The sequence below is a fragment of the Indicator indicator genome, chromosome 5 (assembly GCF_027791375.1).
Source record: "Indicator indicator isolate 239-I01 chromosome 5, UM_Iind_1.1, whole genome shotgun sequence".
NCBI classification, from domain to species: domain Eukaryota; kingdom Metazoa; phylum Chordata; class Aves; order Piciformes; family Indicatoridae; genus Indicator; species Indicator indicator.
This window is the reverse complement of record NC_072014.1, coordinates 24,276,358-24,288,832: the sequence shown is the minus strand read 5'-3', so window position 1 is coordinate 24,288,832 and position 12,475 is coordinate 24,276,358. Positions and strand designations below refer to the sequence as shown.

Sequence of the window (12,475 nt, the reverse complement as noted above, 5' to 3'; positions counted from 1 at the left end):
AGTGTTCTTGAGTTCTCAAGATTACACACTGCACAGAGAATCAGCTAGTTAATTTTATAATTAAATGACAGGTTTTATTCTCTCTTATGTCTGATCAAGAACACCAGAGAGTCATTAGAAAGTCAGTATTGCAATACAAATGTTTAAAACACTCAAGATCTTCTAATTTCACCAGACCATTTACATTTGTGCAGACTCCTCAGATAAGAGCAGTATCACATAACTGACATACAGAAATTATACTGCCCTTAAATAGGTCCTACAAAATTACATGGAATCCTACAAAATGAATAATGGAATTTAACCCTACCCGTGCTCAAAACCTGAGCTATAGTCTGGTACAGAATGAAGATCAGAATTTTAATTTCACATCACTACTTTCACTGCTATAAACAGAGACAAGGAATTTAACAGTTTAAAAGCAGCCAGAAACACTGTATAAGGTGTCCATTTCTAGGAAATTAGATCAGGGCATGGATCTTTCGAGTACACTTCTATCATTTGTGTAATAGCACTTGTAGTGTTGTCAGGAGCTCTTAGAAAGAGATACTGAATTTTAACTCCTTGCATCAGAAGAAAAGTAGGCATATGAAATGCAGTAGGCATGAATATGGAATCTGTGGCATGACTCTTGCATGAGCTTTGTGACTATTAAGTGGAAAGATAAGTCCAAGTTAGAAACATACAAAGAGGGAAGTAGAATATTATGTTTAGGTGATATGCTGCCTACATACCCAAGACATTCAGAAAGAATGTTAACAAATTTTTAAATCATATAAGTCATGGCAATATAGTTCAAATTGCTAATTACAAAACTTGAAATGCTGGTAGAGATTTCCTGGGAGGCTTCAGTTCAATTCTAAAATTGTGGGTTAAAACTCACTTAGCAAGACTCTATGTGAATAGTCTCTATGTTTCTCATCTCTAGTCAGAAACAGTAATTGCTCGAAGCAGTACATAGATAGGAGTGGTAGTAGTGTGTGTGCTAGAATGCAATCCAATCTAACTCAACCTTTTTGGGGCGGCTGCAACTCCATGATAACAAGACTAGTATTTCAGCCATATACAGACACTTCTATCAGCAGCAATTAACTTCATGTGTTTATCTTAATGATGATCTTGAAGGTCTTTTCCAACCTGGTTAATTCTGTGATTCATAGAATCAACCAGGTTGGAAGATCATCCAGTCTAACCCATCACCCAGCCCTATTCAATCAACTAGACCATGGCACTAAGTGCCCCTTCCAGTCTTTTCTTGAATATCTCCAGGGACGGTGACTCCACCACCTCCCTGGGCAGCCCATTCCAATGGGCAATCACTCTCTCTGTGAAGAACTTCCTCCTAATATCCAGCCTATACCTCCCCTGACTCAACTTGAGACTGTGTCCTCTTGTTCTGCTGCTGGTTGTCTGGGAGAAGAGACAAACCCCCGCCTGGCTACAACCTCCCTTCAGGTCACCCCTGAGCCTCCTCTTCTCCAGGCTAAACAACCCCATGTGATTCTGTGATCTTCTACCTTAAGGAACTTGCTTAAAAACTCAACCTTATTTTCTATGCAATGCATTGAAACTTAGGAATTTCAGCAGTGTCAGCATTTCCTTAAGTGTGATAGGAACCACTGGGCTCCCTGCAGAGCTAGGTACTACATAAAACAAAGAATGGGACCTGTAAGTCAGGATACTTCAATTATCACAAACGGTAAATGAAAAAGTGCTGTGACAAACACAAAAAAGGGAGATTGCTTAAGAAATGACTGACATTGACATATTTCTTTCACTTGCTGCAATGAATATGACAGTAAAAGAAAGAAAACATTGAAAGCCGCTGTAAAATTACAGCTTATATTTGACTGAAACATGTCTGTTGAAATATCAAATACCTGGAATTTCTAGAATGACTGACAGAATAGTAAATTTCAGCCATAAGTTTTGACTAGCAGATTGTTTAATTTCATAGTTAGCATTCATTCACAGGAAAGCTGAAAGGAAAATTCATTTCTGAAATCTGTGTAAACCAGTCTGGAAATATGTATTATAAAGGCTTATGTACATTTGAGAATAGGTTTTACCTACCTGACACCCAATATGGAAAAAATGTTTTGTATTGGAAGTTTCCATTCAAATAATCCTCCAACGTAAGAGCTCTGGGACCATCATTTGTGTTGATAACTACAAATAAGACAGAATGTTTCTCTTAATGCAATGCTGCAAAGTGAAAAAAAATACTAGGGAAGGAAAAAAAGAAGTAATTACTCGTCTACTATTTTCTTTTTTTTATACTTAGCATCAGGGAACAGAAAAGTTAGCATAATCCTGGAGGTATGCAGAGTAGGCATATCAGAAAAGAAAGTCCTCTATTACTGTTCTGATAAAGTCTCTGATAAAGTCCTTTAGCCTCTGAAGGACTTACCTTTAAGAACACAAATTTAGAAACTAGAAAAACGAATTTATTTCACGGTTGTTCATTCAGTCAGACATGCTTATTTGTAGACTCTGTGAGCCCAAGAAAAGCCTCTTCCACACAAAAGACAAATCAAGGTTTTTTTTGAAAGCATGGGTTTCATGAACTCGTGCGGTATGTAGAGATAACTATTTTAATGGAGAGTCAAACAACAGGATGTGCATACAAACCCTACTGCCAAATTTCGTAAATGCCTCATTAATCACTGTCAGACTGATAAAAGGCTTGCAAAATAATCACCATCCATCTATATGTCTTAGCAGCCACACGAAAAAAAAACAGATGAAGTTATGCAGGTAAAAATAATGCTCAAAAGTAACGAATGAGTGAACACAAATGTCAACTTTTAATTTAATACTTCAAAATTAGGAATGATTCTGGAGAAAAGACAAGTACCCTGATATTTGATTTCTAAGCAGAGCAGACAGTTGTTAACATAGGAACATTCCTGATAAAGACCAGTTTTTAAAGTTAAGTACTATAATAATGGCAGCTTTTAGGGCTAGGCATTCTGTATTCCATGCTTTTCTTCTTTAAGGGGACTTCTGCCTTCAGAGGCAGTGGAGATGTCATACTATGGCCTGGTACATCTCTGTCACTTCCCCTGTTCCTTCAGAGCGCTCAGATGACAACCAGATAATCAAGATGACTCGTTGCCCTCAGGTTTCATATCATGCTCCATCACTTCCTCATTACAGCTGCCCTCTGTTAAGATCACACTGACTTCCTAGGAAATGTTTCTTCATATTCTCTCCTATGGTACTTCGTAATGATAATACATGTTTTCTTCTGCTAAGTGACTATTACTTACTGTAGAATGCACATGTCAGGTTGACTTGACACTAGCCTTGTCTTCACTAATGCAGAAGAAAGCTGTCATGGGAAATAAAACCGAATGCCAATCCATAGGCAAAAACCTATTAGTATAAACTCTGAACTAGCAGTATGTCCAGAAAATACCCCAAGAAGTTCAATAAGAAGTTAAGTCCTCTTGCTAATACAATGAGTATGTTAGAGATCTTTGATACATTAACCATAAGGATAGAAGATGGCAAACTTTAAAAAGTACACAGAAAATAATTCCAAAGAAGAGTCTACCTCTATTTGTATTGAATGATGATTACGTATCACTAGTTTTCAGTTTAAACTCTCTAAGTGAATATGCCTATTAGGAAAATAAATTCCCTATAAGATCTGTTTCCATGGTTGTGTGTACAGGAAGCTTAAAGTAGTAGTCCTGTTTAACACATTAATCTGATAAAATTTCCTGCTTCCTTCTCCCATTTTTAGAGGATTTTTTACTACAAAGACAAACAACATCACAAATGTCTTATCTCTGGTCTAATTTTCACAGCTCTAATTTAAACTTTTACTCTGTTACCCATCTCACCCTTACATACTTAATATTCTGTGATAATTTATTATGACTGCTAATGATTTTCAAAATGTGTCTACTCCTATCTGAATTTCTACCAGTGGGCTGCAAATAATTGGAACACAACTATTTCTTACTTGATTACTTATAATTTGGAATGCTTGTTTCTAGGCAACAGAAGATATGTTTAAATGCTTGAATTAAAATCAGTAGTTTCAACTGTTTCCTGTAACTGTTGCCCATTCTTTCTTCTGTAACTAAAGACTGGTTCAGTAATAGCATTCAAAATCTCCACTCAGAGAACAGACCTTAACATGAAAAGTACTTTACATGTCTGAAGCACCACACAGACTTTGATGTGGACTGCTATTGGAAGGACTGGTATTCTTTCATTGTTTCAATTTTCTGTGAAATAAAAAAAAGATAAAAAAAAAGATACCCAGGGAAAAAAAGGAAACAGCAGAGCGAACCAAAGAAATAATGCTTATCAAATGTCACCTATGCTTCTTTCCCTTCATCACCCCGCTGTCCGAGTTTTAACTCTTTGTGGTCCATTTGCATTCAATGACAAAGTGCAGTTTTGTATTTCTCCGTGCACAGAGTTGGTTATTTTGCTTCACAGTATAACTCACTTTATTCCATAATCATAATTCTCACTCATGCATATGAGTGTATTCAACATACATGTATAAATGTGATATAAGCCTGTGAGCATCTATTAATGCTCACTAGCTTTATGCAGATACCTGCTTTTTTACTGTTCAGTTCATTTTTCTAGAAAGAACTTAATAAAACATAGAAAGCAGAACTTGCAATTATATTAAACTCAGATTAACTTTATGCACACCAATCCATGACTGTGAAATTCTGTTTGTATTATCAGGATCATTCCCTTTCAAAGACTGGTTGTGGGTAGACCAACACAATCCTTGCTTTAGATTTCAAAGACCTGTTGGCTTACTCCACAACATGGTCTAATGAACAGCCATATAAATTGTCTCTACTGCCAAATTAAAGCAACTGCATATATTAACTAGAAAGTGTTCTGGTTTCTTTATGTGTTGTTTTCATACATGTAGTTGTATATATGTATTCACATGTTTTAACACACACACACACATATATATACATACATACACGTATTTTATTTAGCACCCACTGTAAGACCGTGTATAGATAACTTGCCAAAAGAAAACTAGTTAGCATGGTATTATATTCTGCTTCTGCACTAGAACGTCCATTCTCATCTCTGTGGGTTGATGCTGAACAGCTAATGCAAAAGTTAGTTCAATGTGTATAGGAAAACAGCCTTCCAATTAAGGAAACCGCAGCTCAGTTCAGTGTCAGAAACTAATTACAACACTCCCGACCCTGCTCCAGAACTTCTGGTCATGCTCAGCTCCACATCAATTGAATCTGCTTTGCCACCCCTGCATTACATTCAGTCATTTTTTGGAAGGTGTGCCACTGCTTTTTCAGTTAAGGTTACTTCAAAAACACCCTTTAGAATAAGAAGAGAAGAAAAGGAAGTCTGAAAAAGTAATTTTCGAAAGACCAAGACCAGGGCCTTGGTCTCAGGCCTAGGTCAAGAGAAATATCAACAGGCAGAATTCTGGGCAATCACTAAATATAGCAGGATAAAAGGTTAATTTGGAGCCTAAGCAATACATTCAGTTAATTGTAGCTCAGCCTGTGGTTCCACCATTGTTTTTAAACTGCAGCCAGGTGTTTTTGTTCTTGCTGCAGAAGAACAGTACTAGATACACCAGTGTACACATGAAAAGAACTTTTCTGAACTGTTTAGAATTGGGTTATCATAGCTGGATTATCATAGTTAGGTAAATCACACAGCACATTCCTAACTCTTCCCCGCATTGCCTCCCACCTTGATATAATCTATGCACATGCACATAACAGAACCAACCCTAACTGCTTCAGAAACCTCCAAGCCTTCTCTCAATAAAACAACTCATGATAACCATATTCCACAGAAATATCAAGTAGGAAAGAGATTTCACCTTTTCTAAAACCTTCATATTAACTATAGGTCTTAACTTCCACAAGACTTAAGCAGATAGCTGATTTTATAACATTTTGTTGTAAATGCAAAACCAATTTATCTCTGTCACCCTGCCAACATATGAACAAAGAATGACAACAGAAAAATAAATCCCTTTAAGTAAATACTGTTATTGGAATGTAGGGGATTTATTACTATTTTAGTTATTAATTTAATTATTAATTATTACAGAGGCATTCATCTGCTATAGTGAAAGGACCTTGTGAATACTTATACTGCCATTACTATACCTCAGACAGAAAAGAATTACCAAGTAGGTGCCATTCAGGCTCTAAATTTCAAACTACACTCACTTGAAACTACCAGGAGACTTATCAGACCACACTGTGTTGATTTACCTACTGCTGACATAATACTGAAGCAAACTGTGCATCCCTATAACAAAATGTTTAACTTGCAATTGCATAGACAACTTCTGTAATTACAACACAACCATTTAAAACTCAGTAGAAATTCACCAAGCTAATGAAAATTACTAGCAGCTTGTGAGAATCTTGTAACTCCTAAACCAAAAAATAATATGAGATCTGCGAATTACTTTTGCAGTCCTGTCTAAGAACATTATATATCGTGCACAATAAAGTTAATTCATGTGCTTTTCACATCAAGGAGTTCCTTGTTTCAACATCTGCTGGTATTTCAATCCTACCTTCAGGATATTTCAGCTGTCAATGCATTTCTGTGAAGTGATAAAGTCATAACAATTCTGACAGAACAATCCTAAAGATGATGTGACAAACTTTTGTGAACTTTAGAAGCCATAGCAGCTAAAGCTGTTGTGTTTTACACCACATTAGATTACAAACACCTTACCTCTTGATGGAAGCAGTATTATACAGATAAGTAATAAGGAAAGCAAAAGGCACAGAACCACACCAACTACAATTTTTAGCCGAGTCTGTAGGGCAGAAACAAACAATAATTACATTTTTAATACTGCCTGAAGCAAACTTCTCTGACTCTTAAGTAACTAAATCCTCCCACTTTCTCTAACTGTTGTAATCTGTCCAAACAACAAGCAAAAACGTCCCTGAAGTACATTTGAAAAGACTTCCCTTTCCTTTTCCTTTAAAAGAAATACATCACAGCATGGCCGTGTGGAATAGCTGACAGTTCAAAACAACAGATATAAACGTTAACAAAAGCTGAATTCAGCAGTATACAGACCTTCATTTTCCTGCTGTATTCTACAAGAATGTGAATTCTCTCTTCTGGGTGTTGGTCAGTGGATCTAGGAGAGGAGTTTGAAAAAGCAGTGTCTGTTTTCACAGTTGGAGGCCAAACCTCTGGCAGACTTTTTCCCCCCCCCTACATACTTTTGAAAACTGCCAAATTTCAAAGGGTTTCCATAAAATTAGAAACACACTTTCGGAGAAATTCTTGGACCAGTGGATTGCTACAGGGGTGGTGATTATATACTTCCCATCAATGTCAGCTGTAACCAACATCTGCTTACACTAACTTAGGGGTTTTATGACTCAACAGTTAGTTGATATATATACTGGTTTTCTCTGAAAAGTATCTACTGTGTATTTTGGCAGTCCTCACATTATCAGGACATAGTACAACCTTATTTCTACTCTTTTCAGAGAAATTAAAAGAAAATCCAGTACCATTATTGTTTATATATAATTCATGTATGTTTACTTGCTGAAACAATAAATGATGGCTTAAGAATGCAAAACAAGAAGCAGAAACAGACATTGTTTAATGTCTTTCATATGTGAGAATTAATTTTTTTCTCAAAGAACCATAAACTTCTCCAGGCTATGTAAGATTGCTTACAGAAGTAAGTATCTACAGGCCCAGTGCAAATTCTGAAATAGTGCTTAAACCACCAACTGCACGTTATTTTATTTAGCTCACTGAGGTCAAAGAAAACAGAGAACATTTCTCTTGAGACCAGAGTGTCAAGTTACACATGAGATTCTGAGGCAGAGAGAAAAACGCTCGTGAAAGGAAGTAAAAGCATGTCGTGCTCATTACGCTCACTTCACCCCAACATTCTCACTAACAGTCTCCGTCAAAGCCGCTCCCGGGCCGGAGCGGAAAACGCAGGCTCTGCACCCTGCCCTCAGATTCTACCCCGACAGCCAGAGACGGGTGGAAATGACGGTCAGAGGGGAACAGGCATGCTGCCCCCTAGCGGTCGCCCGCCCCCTAGCAGCCCAGCCCTTGCTGAAAGCAGCAGAACGAAGGCAGCGTTTCCTGGGCTGGTAGAGGCGTTTAGCTTGCTCCTGCGCACAGCTGTTCCTCCGTTCGCCACTGCTCTTTGCTCTTTCCCAACGTGTCCTCACGCTTCAGGCGTGCTGGCTTTGTTTCGTGAGCTCGGATGCTCTTTAATGCGTCTCCACACACCCTGCAACGCATAACTACTTATTATTGATGTCCAATGCCTCAAAACGATGATCTCAAAAATTAAATTCTTCCAGTGCTCATACCGCATTCTTTCAGATGATTGACTTGAGCATGAGACTGGGCCAGACATTTCAATGTGTTACTAGGCACAAATAAAAATAAATAACTTTTTAAAAGGGCAGTCTTGCGCCTTTTGTAGTCATCCAAACAGTGTGATGGAACAAAACACCAACCAAGGACCTGTACAGAGTGCACAGAGGCTCTGTGTTATGTACAGAAAGGCGCTACGGATGGCTGCAGCTGAACTGAGCTACAAAACAAAGCCCATTGTCCGCTTAGCACCTCTAACTTCCCAGCCATTTCACCCAGTGCTCAAGCCAGAGGAGAGGGCGGTGCCTAATGCTGGGCCTTCCTCTGCTTGCTCTGTATAGACTGCCAGGCACAGCTCAGCAACTTTCTTGCTGCTGCTTCAGTCCTTGTGGTAAATGTCAACTTCCAAAGAAGGCCACAAAATGACAAAATGTTCACTAGGTGTGACATGAAACTTAGAAAGCAGGGACTAGGTGCAGGTTTAGGCATTGCTGATTTTGCATGTGGAGTCTGCTGAATTGCCCCATCTTTCTTCCTGCACCAGTCTTGTGTTTTTCTCCAGCGCTTAATACCAAAAAGGGAAAAATCAGAGGGTGAGGAAAGGAACCCAGAAGGGTGGTGCCTCTGTGTGGAAGTCAGGCACAGGGACTATGATTTTCCAGAGGAGGTTAACAAGGACTGAATACCCAAATCTTACTGAAATTCAGGAGTAGCTGAATCGCCTTCTCTTTTGAAAATGTAAAATGGCGTACATGAGAGAGGTTTCCTGTCACACCAAACTGTATAGCAGAACTTGGGCTAATGTTTTACAGAAGAAAAAAAAAAAAAACCACAACCAAAATAATGTTATCACCAAAAATAGTCAAGTTACCACACTAGCCTAACAGTATGGCATGGAATATGAGCCTTGGTGAGGCAGCAGTTGATCCAGCCAGTGTTAGGGCAACCTTCCTTATATTAGTCTTGGTGGCAGGATTTTTGAAAAGAGATTCAAATTAGTTGTCTGAAAAAAACAATTATATGAAGCATACCTTATATTCCCATAAACTCAGTTCCCCTTTCTCCCTAGTTCTTGTGAAAACAGTGAAGTACTAGTTATATAAGACAAAGTTTCTGAATAAGGTCTGGCTGAGAAGGCTAAAATGGATTGTTCTGCATACACTGTATATGAAGGGCAGAACTGAGCTCAAAACCAAGTGTTTCATAACAAGATGAAACCACAGCTACTCAAACTTTCCAAAACAGGAAAGGATTGTGACAAATTATTCCCCCCCTCCCCCTGTAACTCATGCTTCTTATTCATATTTCCAAACTGTACTTATTTCCTAGCATTCTGTGGTTAATGCCACATGTATTTTCAAAAACACAGTTCAGAAAAATAATTTTTTTTCTTACCAATGTTGGTTATTCCTGACAACCAGAATATCACAAAATTGCAAATGCAGGTTTGGATCAGGCTAGTTGTATTTTCCAAATATGAGGCTTCCTCTAATGAATGCATATTTAGAGAATGCCTCAAGGAAATGACTCAAACTCACATGATCTAAAAGACTTTGCAAAGAGACTGTGTACACAATTTTCTAACTTGAAAGTTTTATTATTTAGGCATGTACTGTAGCAAGACTGACAAAGGCTGCAGCATTAGAAGCGAACCAAAACTGACCTGGCAGAGAAATGACCTTTACAAGCTTTGTAAATCTGTTGCTGCTAACAGCTTCACTCCCTTTTCTGGGCTGTGTAAACTAGTACCAGTAAAGAAGCAACAGCAATTCTTTCAACAGCTAGAGCTCTTCCTGACCTCTGCAACTTCAGAAGACAGTAATTTAAGATAGAAATAAAATTGTAAGAAAACTAAAAAGGGTTGGAGAAACGGACAAATTATGGAATAGAAAACAGAATGAGTTTGTACTGCAACTATCTAATCAGTTATGGAACTACTCTAGGGTTATTAAAGTATTTCCCAGATGAGGAAATGCAGACTTAGAGATGTAGGTTGTGCATGGTATCAGACCAAAACTAGACAGAATAATGAAAATGCAACTAAAGCTGAACCAGTCTTTAAGTAACCACACATAGCTAGACAAATCCCTAATAACTAAGTTTTGTTTCTTTCCACATTTATGAACAAGTAAGAGCTGTAAGTAGAAAATACAATCATGATTGTCACACTCCCTGGACGACTTTGTGTCCATAAAGGCAATATATGCAGAAGTAACTAGCAGATAAAATCTGGCAATTTAGCCTGTTTTTTTACAACTTCACACTTCCTGGATGAACAATATAGGCACGTTTTACAACTCCATTCAGAGACAATAATGTGAACTAGAAATTCCTTATCCTCCACACAGGCAGGATTCATTTGAGGTTCATTGACACATTATGCAGAAGTGAGATTGTGCAAACACTCATTTTGATGATGTGACTGAGTAATGCTACAAACTGGCAGCACACAGGTGAAATACAAGAAACCCAGGTATGTTTGTGATGTCCTGTTGAAATCAACTATATAAGAACAAAAAAAATCTATTTGCATATGTTCTTGCTGCTTCAATAAAGGGAAGTATCAAAAGCTCAGATTTCAGAAAAACTACTCAGCATTGAAAATTATTTGATTGAGGACCCAGCAATAATCTTGGCAATGATATTTTATCATGATTTTACACTTTTTCAAAGTACTGATTAAATTACTTCACACACTTGGAAATGCTATATATAGTGAAGTATATACACTGTACACAATATACAGAGGCTTGAGAAGTAGGTCTGTGCAAACACCAACAAGGCCATGTGCAAGGTCCCACACACTGGTTGAGGCAATACCAAGCACAAATACAGGCTGGACAGGGAATTCATTGAGAGCAGCCCTGTGGAGAAGGACTTGGGAGTGTTGGTTGCTGAGAAGCTCAACATGACCTGAGAATGTTTACTTGCAGCCCAGAAATCCAACCATCTCCAGGTGTCCCTGCCCATGGTAGGGGGGGTTGGAATTAGATGATCTTTAAGGTCACTTCCAACCCAAAGCATTCTATGGTTTTATGATTATACATGTGTATAACTGTAACAACTCATTAATACAGAAATCCAGAGATGATCTGTAGAATGATTATTTACCAAGAGAGACTATTCTAATAATACTGAGCATATGAACAAAAATACTTAATACATCTCCAATAAATAGTAAGATTCTCAGATCAGTGCATAAAAATTGTAAAATTTGTCCTGCACATAATGCTAAATCAGTAGATTCTAGGAGCCAAAACTTTCAGTATTAAGCAAAATACTGTAACATAAGAAGAATAACCTAAGTTTATAAGAATAATAGATGAAGGGATTGGTTTCAATTTTTTAACTAGCGAAATATCTAATGCTGAATAAAAAAAAAGATTTCACATTTGTTCTGCTGTGAACAATGCACAATATAAAGATATATGCAAATATAAAACAAATACACTGCAAACTGTTTACACTCCCTATCTCTCAGTAGCCTTTCCTGTTTTATTTGTATAATTCAAAAATACCTGTGGAAGTGCTATATTTTTAAGTATTTCTGCATATATCACCTATTACCTTTCAGTAAGAAGTTGTTTTCTTTTTAACCTAAAAATAAATCACAATTTCTATAGTATAAGCATATTCTAATCTACAAAAATGCTACAGTGAAAAGTCATTGTCTGTATATTTATTTAATAATCCTGTAATTTGTTTAGAAGTAATCAGCTAATCCCAAAATGGCCTGTATCAGGTTGGCAATATCTGAAATTTTCTGCTCTTCTCAGCCAGAAATTAGATTTTTTTCCCTACCGCCAGAAGCAAGGCCAAAAATATGAAAAAACCCACAAGAAAATCTCAAATCTGGTCCTGATGCAAACCTGAAATAAAAACTGACTAAATAAAATGCACACAATATTTTTATTCTTCATTAAAATATAGAGCAATTACAGGTCTCACCATTGTAAGATTATTTTTTGCTGGGATATAGTTTTTAGCAATGGGATATAGTTTTTAGCAATGTAACTTAGAAATTTTACCTGGGGCTACTGAAGCGTTTACATGTCTGTGTGAGTAACCATACCACTTCATCCTGAATTTGCAAAGCTGACCGTTGTAACAA

At 37.4% G+C, this 12,475-nt stretch overlaps 1 protein-coding gene across 1 annotated transcript in view; it reads right to left on the bottom strand.

Annotated features, from left to right (window-relative positions):
• Positions 1 to 7,364, bottom strand: part of FAP (fibroblast activation protein alpha) — a 37,771-nt gene extending 30,407 nt beyond the window's left edge. The window contains exons 1-3 of the mRNA XM_054381230.1: positions 7,233 to 7,364; positions 6,730 to 6,814; positions 2,074 to 2,169 (exon numbers count right to left, since the gene is read on the bottom strand). Coding sequence (XP_054237205.1) covers positions 2,074 to 2,169; positions 6,730 to 6,814; positions 7,233 to 7,364 — 313 coding nt within the window. The remainder of the gene's footprint in view (positions 1 to 2,073; positions 2,170 to 6,729; positions 6,815 to 7,232) is intronic.
• Positions 7,365 to 12,475: the final 5,111 nt, after the last annotated feature.